Source organism: Syngnathoides biaculeatus, chromosome 18 (assembly GCF_019802595.1).
Source record: "Syngnathoides biaculeatus isolate LvHL_M chromosome 18, ASM1980259v1, whole genome shotgun sequence".
In the NCBI taxonomy this organism is placed as follows: Eukaryota; Metazoa; Chordata; class Actinopteri; order Syngnathiformes; family Syngnathidae; genus Syngnathoides; species Syngnathoides biaculeatus.
The window spans coordinates 4069198-4092673 of NC_084657.1; the positions used below are offsets into that span (position 1 = coordinate 4069198).

A 23476-nucleotide genomic window follows, 5' to 3' on the forward strand; every position below is an offset into this window, starting at 1 on the left:
CCCTCTGTCTTGTCCTTTCAGTCAGTCTGTCTTTCGTCTCCCGCACTTGAGCCTGAGCCAGCCTCTCTGCCATAAAAACATTATACACCCAGGGAAACACGGTAATGGGGCTTATGTCAGACCGGTGAAGCGTGGAAAACAGCAGAACCCACTTCTTCATATTGCTGCTGCTGAATTCCCATGTGATTTCACCCGTCAAACCTCAAGACTAAAAACCCCAGAGACGGCAAGTTTGAAGATCCGCAGTGACTCGGCGTTATTATGCCCTGGATATTTATTTGCCGTGTTCTGGGTTTGCAGTGGTTAACGGTCTGAGCAAATACTTTTTGCCCAGAGTGCAGCAACAAAACCCATCAACAGTGAGGCAATTCAAGGTCATCCTAATGATGCAGGCCTACCAACAGGGTCTCTTCGTGACTGGACATGCCTAGAACACATCACCAAAAAGGTGTTTATTCGACACCCATAATAGGGTGCAATTCACACTTGTCTGTTTGAGTCAAACTCAAATTGTTCTCCCGCCTTGGTTTGTTTGTGTAGGTGTTAAAAGATTTAGAGCTCAGGTGCAGAACAAATTAACGATTTTGAGATCATATGGCCCCAGATTTTTTTTTTTCAGCACATGAACAGGTACTGGGCAGAATGTTGGTTGGTCTGTGCCGGTTTTTGGAGGCCTGGAATCGATCAGAGCCATTTCAATACATTTCAATGGAATACATGTATTTAATTACGTAAATGAGTAAACTGAGTAACAAACTTAGTCATGAAACAATTTAAACTCTTTTTCCATCCATTAAAAAGTAGATTTTAAATAACGCAGTTTGTTAACTTTAGAGAAACAACACTGGACTATGCAGCAGATGCTCAATTATTTTAGTACATTTGACTTTCTTTTAAACTGTCTGAGAACTGCTAGCAGTTCATTTTCATATTGATAAGTGTGGTGGGTGGGGAAACCCCACAGTACTTGGGTTGACCTTAGAGCACCTTTGAGAAAACAGTCTTGGAATGCAATCAGGGTCCTTCATCTTAAGTTATTTCTCTTTCCTCGTGTGTCGAGTACGATGTGAGTGGCTGCGCGTATTTTCTTTCTGGAAGGCGACTGTGGCTTAGCGTGATGATTCTCCCGCTTTCCAACTCCTTCACCCACATGGTCACGTTTCATAATCGTGTAGCAAAGTTTCTCAAAACATGCTGGAGGAACATGGTGCTTATTTCCAGCGCACCATTTAAGGGTCACCATACTCTGGATGTAGCTTCTTTCCCTACTATGTCAGTATCATAAGCATGGTAACGAAAACCAATAAGTAAAGGACTAGAATGTGAAGTTTTCCTTCTGAATTGAAAAAGTGGGAAATCCATACTGTCCTTGTAATTTAGTGTTAATGAACTTACTTGAGATAATAACTACGACACAATATGAAAGGTCTCTGTGAACTCTCTGTATGTTTTTTCCACATGATTTTAAATTCTTCTGTCTATTATTCTGTCTCTTATTGTCAATTAACTTGACTTTAATCCAACACAATGATTGGATGAGCATAAATTAAAATGTTGGCGGGCGAAAGAGCTCATATTGAGGAGTGTGGATTACTGAAGAGAGTGTGATAAAACATATTAATTGAAACAATGTAGTAAACAGTCGGCTCAAAGACAATGCATTAATCAAAATAACGATTTCTCGTTTTCTTTGTTCCCCTAACAATCTCACCACCTCCATCTCTTCAATTCCTCTACAACTGTCTTGACGTGGCATCCACAGAGCTCCCTGCTGAAGAAGGTAAATATTGATTGGGTTTTTTTTCCATTTTTTTTTTTTCCCCCCACAATGACTCTGTTGTTCTGAAACTTCCCTGATTAAATGTCTGGAGCGATTTCTTTTCTGGAGACCAAGGGATAAACAAAGCTGTCCAACTCATACACATAGACACACTGTTGAATGGAGATCATTATTCATTCTCCTGCTTGTAGGTGTCGGGAGAGTAGATGTTACACATTATTTTCCAACCTTAAGTCTTTTCAACTTTGACGACTCGTGGCAAACCGTTTTTGTGTCTTTGGGCATCTTACAGGAAAGTCCCTGTGGGAACTGGTGCTGGAGCAGTTTGAAAACCTTCTCGTCAGGATCTTGCTTCTTGCTGCCTGCGTCTCTTTTGTAAGTACCGTAGTACTCTCCTCGGTGAGCGTCTTTCACCCCTCTTTTTTTGAAATAATAATCACTCCGATTGGAGTACGGGCTGGAAATCGACACCGAACATCAGTGTTCTTGTCATTAGAGAGCAGCGGTCCCTTCCAGAGTTACAGCTGTGTTTTAATGTGGAAAATAGCGCATGAAAGCTTTTTCCGTCCAACGTTGATCCAGTTTTAGTGAGGGAAACAGGGAGAGCCCACTTGGGAATCGAACTATCAACCCTCCTCCTCCCCCACTGAAGCGCCTTCAATTGTCACACTGCTTGCAGTGACGGTAGGAGAGGCGTAGAGCAGGGAATCCTGAACACATATTAACTTTTTTTTTTTTTTTCCTTCTATTACAGCAAGTCTCTGGTGCTTTGGAATGGAATTGCTTTTGCTATTTTTGAAACGGGGGGGGGGGGGGGGGGAAATGGATCTAAAAATGTATATGACACAATTTGCCCTCTCCAACAGCTCCAAGTGCGGGTTGGAAAAGTTCACTTTTCCTCATATGGACTCTTAGATGCTGTTTTCTCTTTAAATACACCGGTTCAAGTGGAAGAGCTAAGACGAGCTGGAACTTATTACACACCCAAGACTATTTTACATTCATCAGTAGATGACATTTCACTCTAATTAGCTTTGTCTCTTTTTCATTCTCTGAAATTCTTGGGCCAGAATATTCAGCTTCCATTAAGACAGAAAAAGCTTTGATTGTATTTTCACTCGTGGAGGCCACAAAGCTATCATTTTAAGATAGAATTCTAACATCTGATTTGTGTGCCGATGCATTACTCTGCAACATCCGAATCTCTCAAATCTGAATGGCTTGCTTCCACATACAATAGCAAAATTGTACTTGACTGTCTGCTACGACATTGAATTGACAGACATTGAGGCACGCCAGTCCAGAGACGCAAGTAATTGTGTACAAGCAATTCAAAAGTCAGTTTTCCTTAATATGTCTCCTATGAGGTCAAGTGACAGACAAATCAAATGTGCTAGCGAGTTATCAACTTTGTTTATCTCGAGAGTTTTGGCTGGCTGTTCAAATGCTTGTCTGAATTGTGTGCAGACTGCATAATGTGTATTTGGTAAAAGGTCCTTACTGAGATCACTCCCATTGTCGCCATCCCGTCTCCGTCATAATCCCCGAAATGAAGCGGAATGATTTGCTATCGACCAGGCTCAGGACGTCGTGACACACTCTTTGCTGTCATCCAATGAAAAGTGGCCGTATTTCATCTCTCCTCACTTGCAGCGGCCATTTAATAATAGTTGCTTTACCTCCTATTCACAAAAAAAAGGTGACGACCTAATATCATAGAGACAAGGCAACTTTAACAGTCCCATTATTTATTTGCAATGATCCTTTTTTTTTTTTTAAGACACACATTGTCATACTCGTCAAAGCTACGTCTTCCATGACTGTCGTTTTATTTCGAGCAATGATGTTGTGATCAAGTCTCTACCGCGTATGCAGTATTTATTTTTTTCAGGTATTGACATTGTCTTTTTCTCTGAATTGTTCTCACAATTTGATCCTTTTCTTTTCTGCATTGCCCTCGTACTCATTTGCTTGAATATGAACATTTTTTCATCGGCCAAGTGTACTAAATTGCCACGCATTTCGTTTTGCGCAGTGCTACAAATCGATGAATTTGCCATGCACAATGCTATTTATGAAACCTGAGACAAATGGTGTTGTCTGATTTTGCATCTTTAAATCCAGGTGCAAACTAACACACAAAGTGGTGCCAGCGTTGCTGAAGAGAAATGACTGATTTTTATTTTCAACTCCGTGAACTCTTTGTTTGCCTCTTCCACTAACACTTCCAGTTCCATCACTTCATTTTGAGCAAGCAGTGCTCTCCCAATTTTTTCCATGGTAAAAATCACCAGCGCGATCTGAGGTGCAAAACCCTCTTTTAAATAAGGGGTACAATTCCCTATTAAAGTGGCTTTAGGGATACAAATGACTCAGTCATCCTAAGAGGACTTACCACTTGAACGCACCACGAAAGAAGAAAAATCATGATGTAATCATGCTTGAATCGTTTCAACTAATACCCTTATCTACCTATCCATTGAGTTTTGCAGCAATTTAATGCACGCAACAATGCAACACCTTTTTTAAAATAAGTGGTTTTGTCTGGGATCTTCGTAAGAGATCACATATTATTAACCACCGTGTGGAATCTTACCGTGTGCGCATTGTATCACCCACTCTGTGCGATCGGACTGAATCAAGCCCGCAGACTTCAGAAACACTCTTGGACAATGATGAAGGGCAGATGGGAGTTTGCTGTGTAAAGTGCTGCAGCAATTATAGTGTAATGGGGCCTAAAATGTCAAGGTCACTCTTTTTGCCGGGTAGTTTTAGAGCTGTAAAATGGCTGGACAGTTTTACTAACTAACATGACAGATTCGCTCCCCGCTTGTAATTGTTTGTCAATGAGGCATTCAAATGACTTTTAAATCAACTTGATTCCTGCAGCTGGCAGTGCACAAGGGACCCTGGATGCAATGAACTGTTATTCCATTTGTCACACGTCTGTTGACTCGCAACATAAAATGTTTTCGAATGTGATGAGAGCAAAGTCAGGACAAAGTTAGGCTTCAGTTAGGTCTGGGTGTTCAAAGTATTGGCATAAAAGAGGAAGCAGGGGATTGACGAGTTCAGGTTGTGTCGTGCTGGTCAATAACAGTACGTTATTACTTTCATTATCACATTCTGTAATGATTTCAGTGGGTAATGCCTGTTTCATCAGTTCAAAGAAAGTAACAACACATTATAGATTATTATTATTTCTGTCTTTTGTCGTCATCATCATCATAACCTCCATTCAAGAGAGGAACCATTACTAAAACTTGGGTGAGAAGAAAGTTATTTGAGCACTTTGCTAAAAACAAATATTATCTGTACCTAAATGCAATGTAATCGTTTGTGCATACTGAGCACACAAAAGTGTATATTTTAACATATAAATAAAAATGGCTCAAAGCGTTGCGTCCAAAAGAATTGAGTTTTACAACCACATCATAAAGCGAACCACTAACATCTTTAAGCAAAGCAAACTACAGCAACAACACCCCCATGGTGGTGACTACAAGTAGCGAGGTGTTCGTCTCTGTACTGGATGGCCACTTGATTCGGGATAGAGTGAAGAACTACAGCCAGGTTTTTCATCCCCATCGTTTTGCCCCTGAAACATCTTAACAGCTTGTATTGCATATTTGGCCAGCAGCCGGATAAAAGTGTTGTTTTTCACCCACCTGGAATGCTTAGTCCAAGTCCAGAACTGAAAAAGTGGGATGCTTAAAGGTCTACTGGCATACCTATATATTATTATGAAAATTACATCTAATATTATTCACTTCAATGTGTATACGGAAAAATAGATATGAGCGGAGAGCGTTTCATTCGTGCACAAAGTTCCGGATGTCTCACTCGACATCGAAGTGGTAACCATATTGCCTGGAACGTCATCAGCGGACGTCACACTGGGACATTCCCCGTTGAAAAAACGTAATGGCATCTGCTATGGGAGAGGAACAACTGAGATTTTCTCTTTTTTCCGACACGGAAGCTCTTTTTGAAGGAGAGGACTTCTCACAATCGAGTGAAGTGACCAGGGCCATATTACCCTATCGTTTTGAGCCATATTTAGATGTTATGGGGATCACTTCTAACTAAGAACAGACTGGCCGACAGTATGTATGACAGTATGTAATGTATTCAGCTGCGAGCGACGACAACGCCGCATCTGGCCGCGAGCGCAGGCGGTCGCTCGCTGAAAGGAGGATTACGTCGTCCCCCACCAAACTATTTTTTTTCTTCGCTCTATACACACCTACCTGTCATTTGGAACCCACGAAGCTCTCGTCCTAGTGCAATCCATTTTTCACGATGAACCGGGTCTTTTGGAAACGTGTGAAGAGTGAATCCTCCCGAGTGTGCGAGCAATATCCAGCAATACAATGAGATGGCATTTTGCCCAACACCCAGGAAATAACAGCTACTTTCGTGCCAGTAAAACAGGTGTAAAGACAAAACCGTCAGTGTGGGCTTCTGGAAAAGAACGTCACCTCCTGCTTCTCCTCCAAAACGAATGCCTCGAGAGGATTTTCATGCCGGGAGAAACAAAAATCCATATACGACAATATCATGACGTGGTGGAAAAAACGCATGGGTCCATTCCAGCTGCCTTTTTTTTTTCTTTCTATTAAAAACATTCTAAAAATCATGCCATAGGTGTATTGTCGGTGCAGTGTGTACCAAATGGTACCAGTTTGTGTACTGTATCGAATATACAGGTGCATCTTCATAAATAAAAATAACATCAAACCCTTAATTTACTTTGATTTAAAAAAAAAAAGTGTTTAATTATCTCTTATAATGAGTTTTGCTTTTTGAATTAGAACCACTGAAATAAATGAACATTTGTCCATAATTGTTTTATTGAGATGCACCCACGTACACCAACTCGCCACGCTATTATGATTACTTTTGTAAAATAACGACGTGTAGCAGCAGAGCTGCGGCTAAAAGTTTGCTTTTTTTTTTTTTTTTGTGTATTGTTTTTTTGCAAAGGTGTTAATGCTCATGTCGGTGAGGTATTCTTTTAACAATGTCGTATTATTATTGCGGTGGTAGTTTGTCGTGGCTTAGAGCTTGCTGTGCATCATAATGAATTCTGTGATAAGCCCTGCGGTTGCCGAGTCACCGCGGTTAACGACACCGCCGACTCAGATGATTCAAGTGCTGGCGAGTCGGGGTCCAGTATGTACTACATCTCCTAACGATTGACTCATGCGTACGGTCATTTTCATAACTTCTGAAGAGCAACCTTTTGAAAATAGTTTCAGGTTACACGGCAGAAGTGGTACAGGCGCACTGCCTCACCTTTTTTGGTTATGTCCAGGAATCAATGGCAATGAACGGATTAGGTTGTCTTCACATCTTCAAGACCATATACAGCCATCATCCTTGCCGTCCCAGGACCTGTAGGTCATAAAGCTTGCTGCATTGCTTCAATTCATGTAGCGAAAATGGTTTTGTGGCTGTAGTAATGTTCCTTCAGCAAACACTGGAGTACATTTTAACTCTATTTACTACTGAAAAACAAGCATGTGGTCTTTTTTTCCTTCCATTCAAACGCTGGCTGAGTTCTTCTGAATTCTTACACTTTGTTCGCTGCTCTCGGCTCAAGATATCACGTAACACAGATCCTTATTTTCCGTGGGCCATGTGGAAAAACTTACGAGTGGCTGCGCTAAATATGAATTTGAAATTGGGATTTGATGACAAAATAATGGCAGCATTGTTTTTTTTTGGTGTTTCCAAGGTAGCGAGCACACAAGTGTAAATACTATCACATTACAATAGCGCTTGATTCTTTCGTGATTATATTTAGCTAGAACATAAAATGAGAAAAAGTTACTATTTCTTAGATTGAAATTCTCGCTAGATATATGATCATATGCGATATGACCAGGACAAATCAAATAATAGATCAATATGGAGAAATACTGAAAAACTTTTTTTTGTGTGTTTATTGAAAAGTTTTATTTGCTGTGGTGCTGAATATTACTTGTTCAGAAGATATTTAAGATAAATCAGTCTGGGACACAGTGGTACAGTGGAGCAGCTGTGGAGCGTTGGCACCACAGTTCTGAGGACTGGGGTTCAAATCCCACACTGTCTAACTGTGTTGTCAACTGTTGAGACCTTCAAGTCCCTGGGAATTACAATTTAGCAGGACCTGAACTGCGAGACAAACATCAACACCATCCTCAAAAAAAAAAGCCCGGCAAAGGATTGTAAGTACTTGCGGCTTCTGAGGAAGCACAGCCTGCCATGAAAGCTGCTTAGACAGTTGTACACAGCGATTGTGAATTAGTCCAGTGAACCTCTGTCAAAGTCTGGTTTGGGGCTCCCACAAAAAAGGACAAACTCCGATTCCAACTGACATACTTCAGAATGGCCGGCACCACCCTACCCACAGAACTTGCACGCCACCCGAACTAAAGCAAGATTAGACCTCCACCTTGGACCCTCCACATCCTGGCCACCAGCTCTTCCAGCTCCTTCCCTCGTTGTCCCTACCGAACAATGCAAGCGAAAACTAGCAGGCATTGCAACAGCTTCTTCCCTCTTACAATTAACTTCATAAACTGCTAACTTCAATTCAACAGCAACATGCTAGCATTTTTGTTAACGTTCTTGGCCAATCGAGATGATTTTAATTTTTGATTCATTCCATTAACTAAACGATAAGGGGGAATTATGCAAGTCTACCGTCAACGTTGAGAGGCAGGTTCTTGGACAATTATGCAAGTCTACCATCAACGTTGAGAGGCAGGTTCTTATTGAGTGAGTAAATAGCTGTAATACGTACATCGCCTCAAGGCAAAGTCTAATGCATACATTGGTTAAATCTAGTAAATACAGCAGGGTAAGGTGAAAAGTATTTTGAAAGTTGTTTTGCTCTTTCTTTTTTTTTTTTTTTTTTTTTTTCCAGTGGGCCGTGTCCCCTTTTATACACCTCATCCAAATCAATTCAAAGACATTCATTCATGATTGAAATGTAAGTCATGGCTAATCAAGTGGTGGGAAAGTTTCAAGCTTAAATGTTGTGATTACATCTCACTGTTTCTACACGAATGACATTTTTCATTGCTGCGTCCTTTTTGAGGACTTTTTCCCTCAGCTGTATACCGAGAAGGTTCTGATTCTGTGTAATGTATGTTTGTCTAGGTGTTGGCTCTGTTTGAGGAGGGGGAGGAGACCGCCACCGCCTTTGTTGAACCCGTCGTCATCCTCCTTATTCTCATCGCCAACGCCGTTATTGGTGTCTGGCAGGTGAGATCCGCTTCTCTCCTCTCTGAAGAGTCATGTGATGGGTAGTGATGCAATCATCTCTTTATATATTTAAACAAAAAAAAAAAACAATTTGGCTGTTGCTACTGAAACCAACATCAGTCCCGCTTGCTTGAAATAGAATTCCAACTTTAAATACTTATTGAGTTTTTAAGATATGAGTGGGCACAAATCTGCGCCCATTATTTTATTGATCATCAATCAAAGAGTTTGTTGGGCTTTTGGGTTCACCTTGTGAATTCATGCCTGTTGTTTTTATGTACACACCAAAGTCACGGCAGTACATAATATACGTTATATTACAGTAAATTTGGAGGAAGCCATTTTCTTAATTGGGTCTTGATCTGAAAAAGTTTCAGAAATACACTTTCATTGCATGATTTAAAGGAGTTGAGCAAAATCCATCACTTAGAGCATGTTTATATTTGTTTTTGGCACCGGCCTGACGTCTTCTATTGGCTGACTCATCTTTTTAAAACAGGAGCGAAATGCCGAGAATGCCATTGAGGCACTTAAAGAGTACGAACCCGAGATGGGGAAGGTGTACCGCATGAACCGTAAAGCAGTGCAGAGGATCAAAGCCAGGGACATCGTTCCAGGAGACATCGTGGAGGTGGCAGGTGAGTACGCAACCAAATCCTTCAGCGTGGCTCTTTGTGGGGTGCAGGTGTGCTTTTACCCCCACCTCGCATACGTTGCACAGAAACATTTAATCCCACACACTTTGATGCCCATTTATGAGTCTGGAAATATGGTCGGAATATCACACAACTAGATTACATAACCGTCTTGTCCCTGGATTTGCAGGTGCCAGGACTACAGTCCAATTGTGCATTTGTGTGTGTGTGTGTGTGTAAGTGGTTGTGGTCTTCCCCTCAGTTTATGGCCCAGTTTAACTTTCCACAGCTTTCCACTTCCCTTTGCTTTCCATGCTGTCAGTCTCACCACCTGGATGTTTTGTCAGGTCTTCACGCATACTACACGCTCACACAGCGAACACGTACTCATCCCTCGCTTTAAACTCGCCCACGTGTGGGCAGCCCGGTCTAAAAATAGTCCTGCTGTCGTTCTAGTTTCAGCGTGTGGCCTCCTACCATTAAGACAAGGGCTTCACTCTCAGCTTTGCTGACTTCGGGAGGATAATCCATCGGCACGGTCCGTCTGATAGTTTGGACGAATTTGTGGGAAAGTCCTCCAGGGGAAGACCAAAAAGAAGTGATCAATTTCATTTCAGTTTACATAACTCTTGTGGATGAATGGCAATTACTGTACACGTCCCCTTCTGAGCGTTTGTGATGATGTGAGCGATAGTACTTTGGAATTTGGGCTTGTTGCAGCCGGTGTGTCCCTTCGACACAACCAGAGCCACAGACAAGCTCACGCAGGTCCTAAAGCATCAAAACTCCCCGGCTCAATCCCCACCTACCACCACCGGTACCTCCATAGTCACTGTCAACGCCACACCATCGTCATGACAACGTCCCGTGCTCTCTATTATTATTATTATTATTTTTTTTTTTTTGCTGCGACACTGTATTCACGGGGAGTTGTGCTATTTTGCAACCTGGATGCTGCTGTCGACCTTAGACAGATATGAATACTGAATTTCAGTGGTTGCAAATTAAACTCTCTGAGTTTTTATGTTTACTCTGGACACTGTATTTGGTACAGGTACATTTGCACATAGTAATGATAACCAGAAAAGAATAGAAATAAAATCCTGCACAAAAAAAATTCTCACAATAGACTGTCAGAAAGGGTTGATTTTAGAGGTATGTTTATTTTTCTTATCTCATTTCTTTGGGTCTCTCATTAGCCTAAATGTGAGACAAGACTTCTCGTGTTGTATGGCAACAGAACAGGGAGAAGTGAGGTTCCTGGGTAGAGAAATGACAGTGTATTTTGTCTTTTATCATAAATGGTGTGCTCTGGCTTGCTCTCACATTCCCCCCCAAAAAGAACAAACGTATGTTTGGTGGATTGAAAATGCAACTTCGTCACCTGCCCAGGATCTTCCCCGCCTCTCACCCAAAGTCTGCTGCTAGACACTCCACCTCAGTCTACTGACCGACCCAAATGAGGACAAGCTGTACAAAAGATGAGTGGATGGATAAAGTATAATGAATTTATGATTGTTAAATAATTCACATCATTGAATGAAGTTGGAATGTAAAGTAGTTCTTATTTCTTGCTGTATGTGCAATGTGTCGGGACCAACATAATCCATTCTGGGATGCTAATTGGAAGCAATGTTTCCCATACAGAAAAATGCAAAATAGTCATTTGTTCTCAGGTGAAATTGTCACATCGCCTTTATTCAAATTCGATTTGTGTGAACATAAATCAGCAACCATCATAAACTCTGAAGGCTGACCTTCTTTTTGACCCTGCACTGGGTCAAGGATGTAAACGTCCTTTATTCTCCTATTAGTGTCAAAAGAGGTGAACAACTTTTAATTATGCACTGTAAAAACGAAACCTTTATGTGACAATGAGTATGTTCACATCAGAGTATTATTACTTTAATCCTAAATCTTGTTGATATAACTTCTCTCCGCCTCTCGCCACCTTCTTCTGACATTGCTTGTTGAAGCGTTTACACTCTGCCAAATGAAAATTAGAGCAGAATTCATCTTTTTGATGCTTGGGGGTCTTGTAACGTTAGGGGGGGGGGGGGGGGCAAAGGACCCTCCCAGAATAGTATCTCATAAAGTTGAGTACCCCCCGCCCAACCCCCATCCATGTGCAATTCACATGAAATGATGCAAATGCCGAATAAGGGGGAGGGGCTGTCCATTAAAGCACTTTTTGGTGGCCAGTGTATTTTACTATGATCTGCTACTACTACTGTGTTTACTCTTTACTACATTCATCGGACAAAACCAAACAAATCACACTTTGCTCCACTGTAAAGTAGTCCGTGTACATTTTGCAGCAATTGTCTAAACCGCTGATAGCAAAAGTGAGTATAACTCGAAGTGAAAATGTCCAAATTGGGCCCAAAGTGTCAACAACGTCTTTTGTACCAGATCCTTGGAGAGTTCTTTGCAAAGAGGTGACACATTGAATCTCCACTGACTGTTATGAGTGCGATGATAACAACATTCAACACACCTGCTCCCCATTCATACACGAGACCTTGTAATGAGTCACGAAAGCAGTATTGAGTGGTGGAGGTAGGATTTTTTTTTTTTTCTTTTTTTTTTTTTCTTTAGGGGAGCTATTTGGCCTAAACGGGATTCTTCTGTACTCACTTTTTGTTGGCAGCAGTTTGGACATTGAGTTTGGAGTATGAGTGTTTTATGTCTTTTTAGGCATCATGTTTTGTTGAATTCCAACTTTTATAAGCTTTTGGAGTTTTTTTTTTTTTTTTTTTTTTAATAACCGTTTGTCCACATTTATTTAGAAGCTGATGATTTAAATTTGAACAGAAGTGCAATACGCGTATAATATGCTATGTACCAAATTGAGTTAGAAAGTGTGATCCATCCAGTAACAAGATATCTTGGCACTTCTGACCAAAGGCCCCATTTGAAGCCCCTCTCGCATAAACACGGCTGGGTACGTTGACAAAGAAAATAAATCTGTTTCCTCCTCGACTTCATTGAACTTCCAGGATTTTCCTCTACCTCAGATTGCCCAGAGGTGGTTCCACTGGAACTTCAAGTGAGGAGGGTAAAATAAACTGGATGGCGCTATTGGAAAAGGACACTGTTTTACCACAAAGGCCTCAGAGGAGAGAAAATACAGTGTAATAAATATATTTACATAAGTTTCCACCCCTGCAGGGCTCTTGCCCTTTTGTAGGTACGCCGCTGGCGATGGCGACCGCCGTTATGACACACTTGCGCTTTGCGCCTCTGCTGGAACTTTCCTTGAGGTTTTTAATGGAGTGACTGGAGTGGTCTCGGTGTCGGGACTGTGTGAGAGTTTACAGAAGATCTGAAGCGATGGAAACCTGCGCTGGGCTTCTGCCTGCAGCAAGTCACATTTACACTGCCAATTTATTATGCAAACGTTAGATTCTGACAGTCCCCTTGTGTCAAACGCAGAGGCCGAGCTGAACTAGCTGAACTTCTCATTAGTTTTTCTGCGCTACCGTTACACACCTCATTCGGTACACTTGAATAATGTTATTAAAAGATTGCAAGCTTGTCTTTAGAAAGATGATCATGTTCAGTTTGAGTTCACAGTCAGTGTTTGTTATTGTGGGTGTAGTTTGCAGGTAGTGGTGGTGATACGGTGGAGGGTTGAGCATTTATTCAATATCCTACGAGTGCGCTCAATTGTCCATGTACTAGTACACTATGTCTTCACAATTAAGACTGCAGCACACTAAGGTGCACTAGTAGAACTACTAATGAGCCAAAACTGTGCAGTTGCTGACTTTCGCATTCTGCTAATACTACTAGTGCCATTTTAAAATTGTACCAGAAAACATTTAGCCCTTCACTACTAGTGCTAGTAGTGCACTGACCTCAACTAGTGTGCAGTTTTGTCTCACTGGTGAAATGTCATATACAAGTGGAAAGAGTGTCACAAGTTAGGAAGAAAAAAAATCATCTAAGTCATGCAACATAGTTCAATGCATTAAAAAGGCAATTCAAATACACTAATGCCTTGCTCATTGCAGGGGTTATTTTCCAAATCAACCACTGCAATTGACATAATTTGCAAAGTCCCAGCCATAAAACTGATTTGTATTATTCATCTAAATTTTAAAGCATCATGCAGCACATAAATATATGAGCAAGTATTAGTTTGGTCCCCTTGCGTTTGCCATCATTTTGTACAGCGTAGTATCTGTGAAATTGAACGTGTGAATGAGGATCTACAGTTGTCCAGCTGTTTAACAGGCTTAAGTGTTAGCCACTAAAGGCCACTAGTCAGTAAATGTGCTCGTTCTTTAGTGTATTTTACAAAGATTTGTTCAGCAGCCACAGCATCCGAACCACACGTTGTAGATTATAGTTTGTTGTAACTAGCGGTGGTAGTGGGCTATATTGAATTTGCTAACCATGTTTACTTTAGACTTGGAGTACTGTTACTTAGGCAGCTGTACTTTGCAGGTGTCCACGTTGTACTCAGGCTGCTTTTTTCGACTGGTGGGTGTGTCTGTCCCTGATCCGGCGTGGACCTGCTCCAATCAGCAGATGTGCGCACCTCCGTCTCATCTTAGTGATTAGGTCTCACGTACTGTATATATTGCCACGGACGCGTGCGGTCTGGTCTTTGCCACATCATTATACTAGTATGTCAGGTTCCCGCAACCCTTTGTCTACGTCCTTGCTACTCTGTGTACCGAACCCTGCCTCGTTAATGACCCTGCCTTCTCGCCTGCTGATTTTGGTACTGCTGCTCTTTTGGACTGCCTGCCTGCGTTTCGACCTTGGACTGAATAAAGACTTTTCCCGAACTGTACCAGGTCTCGTGACTTGTGAATTTTGGGTTCAGCCTCGTGTTCTGGCCATGACACGTTCCCCCTGGCTCGTTCTTATTGCTACATACAGTCATAGAATGTATGGAAAGTAACAACCACCACAAAATTCCATAGTAGAGTGAATAATCTGTGATATGAGTATTTGTTTTTAAATTGGTAAAATTCAGAATCAGTTTTATTGGCCAAGTGTGTAAAAACACGAGGATTTTTTTGTCGGACATTCAATACAAAGAACAAAGAACAAGAATTTCTTTTTATAGGAACTATTACTTATAAAAGTATGCACTGAGCCTGCAAAGAGTTAATGATATACCATCGACAGTAATGACCATATAATTACATTGTTACTACTTGACATTGTCAATTAAGCATAATTATGATTATATTAAGGTATAGTTGATTACATTGCAGGTACTCGCAGGTTGTTTGTAATATCCCTTTTACAGTATGACAAATGTGCCTTGCAGTGAGATTCTGATAGAGCAGAGGAGGTACGAGGGTAGGCGTTCTTCTCCTGCCCTCGGCCAGTCCGGCCTTGGCCAACTCCCACACAAACACAATCTACATTGCCCTCCCCACCACTACCCCAACCTCTCGCTTTGTCTCGATCTCCCATAGGTGCCACACTGAGAGGCGAAACAGTTGCTCTGTATTTTTTTCCTCACTGTTTTTGTTTACTCCTCAGAGACAGATTTCAGCTCAATGAAGTCAATGATTAACGTTTTGAAGCACTGGCAGCTCATTAACAATGCTTTCTAAAAAAAAAAATAATAATAATAATAATTAAAAAAAAAAAAAAAAAAAAAACAAGATAAAGGTGCCACAGTGATCAACTGGATAGCACATTTGCCTCACAGTTCTGAGGACCCATGTTCAAATCCGGCCCTGCCTGTGTTGGGTTTGCATGTTCTTCCCGTGCCAGTGTAGGTTTTCTCCCGTTTCCAGAATATGTGTGGTAGGTTTACTAGAGACTCTAAATTGAATGTAGGTGTGAGTGGTTCTTTGTTTATATGTGCCCTGCGATTGGCTGGCGACCAATTCAGGGTGTACCTTGCCTCATGCCCATGGGATAGGTTTAGCATGCCTGCAACCCTAGTGAGGATAGGCAGTGTAGAAGATGGATAGATTGCTAAAAGGAAGAGTATATTGCATTAGCTCAGTGGTTTTCAAACTGAGGGGCGTGCCCCCTTGGGTGTTATGATGCGGGTAGGGGGGGCGACTACCACAAACACCTTTTCATTATTAGTTTACATCCAGAAGATGGAGCAAGTTTTACTACCAAGCACACAAGCCCACACCGGCCACTGAAATGCTGATGAAATTATGGAAGATGCTAAATTTTGCCAATTTTATTTTGAATTCTTGGTGGCTTGATAAACTCACCGGCATAATTTTTCAATTATAAAAGTGACCACTGCAATGATTATTGATTATTGCAAACTACTGGTAAGCCTATTTGTCTTTTGAAAAATTGTGTGTGTGTGTGTGTGTGTGATGGGGCTGAAAATGATTCAAACCCCCCCCCCCCAAAAAAAAGGGGTGGGGGGTGGGTGTTGAAAAAGAAAAACACTGCATTAGCCTCTGAGTTTTGAAGTGTCATTTATCTTTTTCCCATTATAATGTAATTAGCATCTGCTGTCCTACCTAAGTGCAAATAAATCACCCAAACATCTACATTGTACGCGAAAACAATTTCATGATGGTGGTTTATCGTATTGGCCTAAAATCTGCAAACTATTCCGTATGCTCCATTTCCTGTTGCGTAAAATGCTTGCCTTTTCCTTTCAGTCGGTGACAAAGTTCCAGCAGACATCAGGGTGACATCTATTAAGTCCACCACATTGAGAGTGGACCAATCCATCCTCACAGGTAACGTTTTCTCGGTTATTGTTTTTACACACAGTGGTTTATTTTATTTGGCTATTTTGTCTCATTCCGAGTTGTCTCCTCCTGTGTACTTTATGTATTCAAAATTGGAAATGGATTCAGCCCATGTGGCACCATTAGACCTTTCGTCTGCTCGAATGTACAGTATTTAGTTTTCCCATGCCAGCAAATGCTGTTTTTGTGGATCTCACACTCTATATTTAATTCATTGTTTCATTTTACATATTTATTGCTGTGGAATCTTTTCTTCAGGGGAGTCTGTGTCCATCATCAAACACACCGACCCAGTGCCTGACCCCAGGGCTGTCAATCAAGACAAGAAGAACATGTTGTTTTCTGTGAGCACAACAAATGAATTATTCACAGTACATCTTATGCTCTGACCCCAACTTGTGTACGGAAATAATTTGAGATTTATAATCCCAAAAGTGGAAAGGTTTGTTCAAAAGTGCACCGGAAGATGGATTTAAGGGGGGGGGGGAGGGGGAATCCCTCTCCATCTGTCAAAAACAGACCAAATGTCAACTATCTGTCGTCATGGCTCTCATTCACCCCCCTCCCCCGCTCCAACGTTAGAAAGGCTGCTTGTTCTAAAAGGCGACAACATGAAGTTGTTCTAATTGGTCGTCAAGTGGGATTAAGATTTAGAATGTCACAATCCAGAGATATGCATTACACACGTGTTCAACAAGCATTAACTTGAAGAAAGGTGTGATTTCCAGCAGTTCGGTGGTGAATCTGACACATCTATGCGGAGCTCAACAGGTCATTTTCCGCTCTTATCTCGACAGAGATCGCTTTCTACAGTTTTGATTGTTATATGTTTATTTACACTCTAAAGGCAAGATGTACCCTGGTGTATGCAGTATTTGACTCTTGCTTTACTTCCATCTATTTTCTATCACAAGACGGATAACTTAGATTTAGCTGTCGACTGTAGTGATTACATACTGACGGTATTGGTAACGGTCCACTTGCCAGACTTGGAACTCAGTGGCAGTGTGAATGTGAGTGTGAAAACTTACCGAATTCCACTGTCCGTCATGATCGTAGCTAGCTATTGAAGATTTTTTTTTTTTCTGCGCAGATGTTTGCATCATGTTTTTTTGTAAATGGGCAGAATGATGCCATCTATCAATTGATTATTTTTTTTTTGTTTGTTTTTGTTATCTGAGCCAATTTAGGGTGAATGGCCCACTCCACCTTAGATTGGTCACCAGTCAATCACTGGGTACATATAGAGACAGACAACCGTCCGTAGTCTTATTCATGCACTAATTGAGTGTGAATTAAAGCCATTCTGCCTACATGGAAGTAGATAAAGGGAAAATGCAATTCCAGAATGATGCCAAATGCCACAAATAATATTGTCTTGTTACAAAAAAAAAAAATCACGTGTTTATGCTTACTGACTTACTTACCTGACGAACTGATTTATAAATTAAAAAAAAAGGGGGGGTGGGGAGCAACCTTCCACCAACACTCATTTTGTTTTCCATAGGGCACAAACATTGCAGCCGGTCGAGCAATAGGCGTGGTCGTGGCCACTGGCGTTGCCACGGAAATTGGCAAAATCCGCAATCAGATGGCGTCGACAGAACAGGATAAGACTCCGCTGCAGCAGAAGTTGGATGAGTTCGGCGAGCAGCTCTCCAAGGTCATCTCCCTCATCTGCGTGGCGGTGTGGGTGATCAACATCGGCCATTTCGGAGACCCCGTCCATGGCGATTCCTGGGTGCGGGGAGCCATCTATTACTTTAAGATCGCAGTGGCCTTGGCTGTGGCTGCCATCCCCGAAGGCCTGCCCGCAGTCATCACCACCTGCCTGGCCCTCGGGACCCGTCGCATGGCCAAAAAGAATGCCATCGTGCGCAGTCTGCCCTCAGTGGAGACCCTGGGTTGCACCTCTGTCATCTGCTCTGACAAGACGGGGACCCTCACCACCAACCAAATGTCTGTTTGTCGAGTAAGTGCCAATTCTAAAATATGCTGTGATTGATTTGGGATTTTGTAGTGTACCAAATGTGACAAACTAATTTTTACTGACAGACGACGTTTCCCTCGAAGGACCGTTATGACTGTGAAAAACAAACCTTTTGAAATGAACCTAAATTGAAACAATAGCTTTCAATTTATACGTTATGCTACTATTTTCTCCCAAGAGACTAAAATTTTTGGTCTTTCAGTCTATCAGTGTGTGTGTGGGGGGTGGTGGAGTTCAAACACTTATCTAATACATTTTTTTTTTTTCATACTTAGTGGCTCCATAAGGTACCTACATTTGCATAGTAGGATGAATATTGGTCACTATCATACTGTAGTACCACAGCATCCATCCATCAGTTTTCTATACTGCTTGTCCTGTTGAGTGTTAGGAGGGGGCTGAACGTATCCCACAATGCAACTTAAACTGGTTGACAGTCAATCACAAGTCACATATAGAGATAGAAAAGCATTCACACTCACATTCACACCTTTACTGGGTGGGAAGTGGTCCCACGTTGCTTGCATGGAAATCTGGAAGTCCGACTCCATTACTGACCAGCACAGCAACAAAACTATTGCCATTTCAAATATCCAGCAAATTATTATTAAACACCCAGTAAGTAAGTTTCTTTCGGCTTGTCCCTTCCGGGGTCGCCACAGCGCGTCATCCCAGATGAACGCACACACCCAACATGCCAATAAAAAAAGAAGGATTCATGTATGCCAATGCCAACAATTTAATTAGAGGAAACGTTTTCACTGGGGGAAATTATGGGAAATTTTAAATTGTTCATACATATGGGCACAGTTCATATTTCTTGTTTTCCAGCGTATTTTATCCTTAGTCCCTTTCTGGTGGACATGCAAAGTGTTCGCAATGAGAGCGGAAAATGTTTTTCAAGATTTACATTAGTTTCTGGATTGTTGGACATAGCTACACATTGCTGTGATGACTCAACTGCTCACACTTTACCATAGTGTACAATCCTTCTGTTCAGTTAACAAAAAAAATCATTTGACCCACTGCATTGAGGATGTATCCTCACCTTTAGTTGACCCTTCAGTTTCAATTTGCTTTTCTCAAATTTTTCAGTTTCCCGCAGAAACAGGATTAGAGCATTATTCCCATTTCCCCCCTGCTCCTTTCAAGCCACTTGTTGCTAAGTAAAATTTATCGTGCAAAATGTATTCCAGTCTGAATAACTAATTGTCAATGAAAATGTCAAATGGCAAGTGTACAGACAGAAACTTCATTGTAAATATTTTTGGAAAGAGGCAGACATTTCATTTTGCATTATTACTTTGCATTAAAAGGAAAACAATGTGCATTGAAAATAAGAAAGCAGAGTTAGTAGAGCACTGCACCCCATGGCCTGAATATAGATTTACACGTACCAGTGTTAATGTAAGTGCTGGTTGTCTTGGTTTTAGCAATAATAAGATTTAGACCACATTCATGTGGAGCAGAAAATACTAATGTTAACTGTTTTTCACTCTGTATATGCACCTCGGCACACACAAGCCCCCAAGAGCAAGATCGTGTGCAGTGCGTATGTGTGATGAAAGTGGAACTGCAGGGAGTTCCCTCAAACTTGGCGGATGTGTAGGAGTGACCTCACCGCAAACCTTTAAACCCTCCCAGGCACAGAAAGACTTAACCCAGCTGACATTGACAAATATTGACCCTCCCTTCTCCCTGACCGAGAACAAGGGTGTATACTCATACCATCTGTCCACAACATTATGCGACGACTGTGTCAAGCTGAAAATGCTTTCTGACAAGTTGGCGCACTTATCTAGCTAAATGTTGTCACCAAAATCTTCAAATCATGATGGCAGTGGCAATAAAAGTTTTATTACATCCTCAAGGCATGAATGCAAGTCTTGTATCCACCTTGGAAGTCAGTCGGTTAGTTACCAAGCCACTTACACTAACCGCCACTGTGCATCGTGTCATAAACAATCAATTAACCAACACTGATTATAAACTAGTAAAGATTTGAAGAAGTAACTGTAGTCTAATTACAGTCCCGGCAAAAGTAACACGATACTTTGGTCCATACTGAAAATGGTAGCATTTTGGAGTAACACTTTTGTAACTGGCATAGCTGTTAAAGGTCAAGTGTCATCCCTTTAAACATTCTAAAATAGATATTGTAATGAAAAATACATATAACATTATTCACTTCCATGTCTATACGAAAAAATAAATATGAGCAGAAAGCGCATCATCCATGCGCAAAGTTGCGGAAGTGTCATTCGACGACATCCAAGTGGTCGTCATATTGGCTGCATCCCCTGTCCGTGACGTCACCCCGGGACATTTGCCATTGAAAACACGCGGTGGACACTAACTATGGGAGACAAACCCACCCCTTCTGACACGGAAGCTCTTTTCGAAGAAGAGAACATCACACAACCGAGTGAAGTTCCTGGGACAATATTACTCTATTGTTTCAAGCCATATTCAGATGATATGAGATCGCAGCCAAATCGCCTCCCTGTCCGATGCACTTCCGCAGCTGCGACGAGCCACCCCGGCTGCCGTCCTTGTCGGCTGGGGTAGCTCATTTTCGGCGCCGAGGTGGCTTATCCTGGTGCCGACCCGGGCCGCTTTACGACATTGCTCATAGCTGCCGCCATCCACGATGAACAACACTGTCGAGACGGGGCGCTTTACGGCGTTGTCGTGGCTAGCGGCTGAGTGCAGCATTGTTGGCAGCGTTGTTCAGAGCAGCCGCCGTCCACGAGCCGACGCGCCAGCCTTTGCTGGCGAGGCAACGCAGCAGCCTTCGAAGGCGAGCCCGACGCCGTCCGACGCGCACATCGACACATTTAGCACGCCTTTAGTCAGTTAGCACGTACGCGGCTCTTTTTTTGCATTATGAGAGACCGATTACGCGGTCCGCCCCAAACTATTATTATTATTATTTTTTTTTTTTTAGTAGCTGTATACACACCTGTCATTTGGAACTCACAAAGCTCTCGTCCATTGCACCTGTAACCACCTGCACCATTTTTCACGATAAACCGGGTTTCTTGCAAACTTGTGAAGGGTAAATCCATCCTCCCGAGTGTTCAAGCAATGTTCAGCAATGCGACCAGCTGGCATTTTGGCTAACACGAAGGAACAACGAGCTACCTTCCCGGTGGTAAAACTAATAGAAACAAACGAGTCCGCTTGAGGGCGGTCCTACCATGTACGTCGCTTCCTGCTTCTTCTCGAAAACAAATCCCTCGAGAGGATTTTCATGGCGGGAGTTACAAAAAGGTGTATATGTCAAAATCACGTTTTGTGGTGAAAAAACGCATGGGTCCATGTCGGCTGATGTTTTTTCATTAATAACATAGTAAAAATCATGCATTTCATGACAGTGGCCCTTAAGTATTCTGCAAAAACAACTCAAGCCATTTCTTTGTAGAGGTTTCACTATTTTTCAAGTCGTTTGAATAAAAATCTCACTAGCGGTTTCTTACCTTCGATTTAATATATGAACATAAAAACTACAGTCCAACAGACATGGAATTTGTTTGATGAACGCTCATATATTTGGCACAGTTTTACGCCGGATGCCCTTCCTGACGCAACCCTTTGCATTTATCCGGGTTTGGGATCGGCCTATCGGTCGCACAATTTTGTGCTCCTCAAAGTGCTGCAGATAGTCAAATAAACAAAGTCAACACATAAGGTACACAATTACACTCCAACAGAGAAAACACTGCAAAATGCCTTCATTTTTCCAATCTTGTGACATTCCTCGTCCACGTTAAAAATAATCTAAAATCACATCACTCTCCAGTGCTGCCTCTTTCAAATGTATCCAATAGTAACGATAACAATAATTGTCCGCGCTAGCAATGATAACCCTTCCTTTGCGGCCTTTATCGTGGTGAATCCTCAAAATGCTACGTAACCACATTTGACATTTAACATACTTTATCTGTCCGGCATATCTGCTTCTGACTGGGGGCTCATTTCCTCAGTAGTCATTTATCAAAGTATGTACACAAAATGGCTGCTCCAAGACTTCCTATTCCATTTTTGGCAAGTACGCTGTTATACTCGACAACATTTTGGCTCAGTCAGTGACACAAGTTTGCAAAGGATGTCACTTAATGAGTTATCGTTTAAAATACATACTGTAGCTTTTCACCAACAGACAATCATTAGCAATTTTTTTTTTTGGGGGGGGGGTGTAAGTGTTACCCCACTCATCATCGCAGCACAAGCTTAGCTAAAGTGAGTAGAGGAGACGAATCCAATCTTGTGCCACTACCACTGAGTCACACCGATCACACTGTGCCTTGTTACCGTGGAGACCGGAGCCAATCAGATATTGAGGAGAAAGTGGATGAAGGAGCAACCGTATTATATTTTCTCTCCCTGCTTTGCGTGCGCTTTGTGTAAAGTCACTGATCTGTTGGAGCATTCTGAAAAGTCAAAAAAAGGTGAAAATATTTCAAACGTGAGCATCCTATGACATACCATCCATGTCTTTAGCTTTTATCCGACCAGCTGTTTCAAGATGCAATAAAGTAGTTTCCTTTAAGATTAAGTCTCAACTGTGTCAGGTCGGCCCAGTTCCTCTAGCCCATTGAAATATTGCAATAACATTTCAAAGAAGACATATTCATGCGTTCAAATGATAAAGTCCACTGACTGTTTCTCTTTGCATAAATGCATACAGAGGACAAGTTCACATTGTGTTTTTAATTCTTCCAGTAAAATGTGATGCCAACTTTCTCCAGGGATAGCCTGCAAGTTGGGATGAAGTCATGTTGAACGCGCGTTTAAATCCGTACCCCGGTCCAATTAGATACTCTGAGCTCTCATTTCCATAGGTTCGTTACTGCTTCGAAACTAAAATATACAACAGCGAGTGACCAAATTAAGCACACGACCCATTTGGAAAAACCAAACCAATTTTAGCCCAATCGTACCGTTTCTCAATGATTTATGTTTTGGGGGTTGTAAGTATGGATTGTGTGTTGATCTCCGTTACCAAACCGGTTTAAAGAAAAAGAGACTCAGATTCATCCAAAACTCCCTGTGTAGATGACCATTTCAGTATTACTCATGCAGTGCATGCTCGCACTACAAGTGCTTT

At 41.8% G+C, this 23476-nt stretch overlaps 1 protein-coding gene across 1 annotated transcript in view; it reads left to right on the forward strand.

Annotated features, from left to right (window-relative positions):
* The window catches only part of atp2a3 (ATPase sarcoplasmic/endoplasmic reticulum Ca2+ transporting 3), a 52636-nt gene that overhangs the window by 8668 nt on the left and 20492 nt on the right, over positions 1–23476 (forward strand). Inside the window, exons 2-8 of the mRNA XM_061802728.1 lie at positions 1763–1780; positions 2073–2155; positions 8933–9037; positions 9537–9675; positions 16284–16364; positions 16635–16720; positions 17884–18348. Of these exons, the coding sequence (XP_061658712.1) occupies positions 1763–1780; positions 2073–2155; positions 8933–9037; positions 9537–9675; positions 16284–16364; positions 16635–16720; positions 17884–18348 (977 nt within the window). The remainder of the gene's footprint in view (positions 1–1762; positions 1781–2072; positions 2156–8932; positions 9038–9536; positions 9676–16283; positions 16365–16634; positions 16721–17883; positions 18349–23476) is intronic.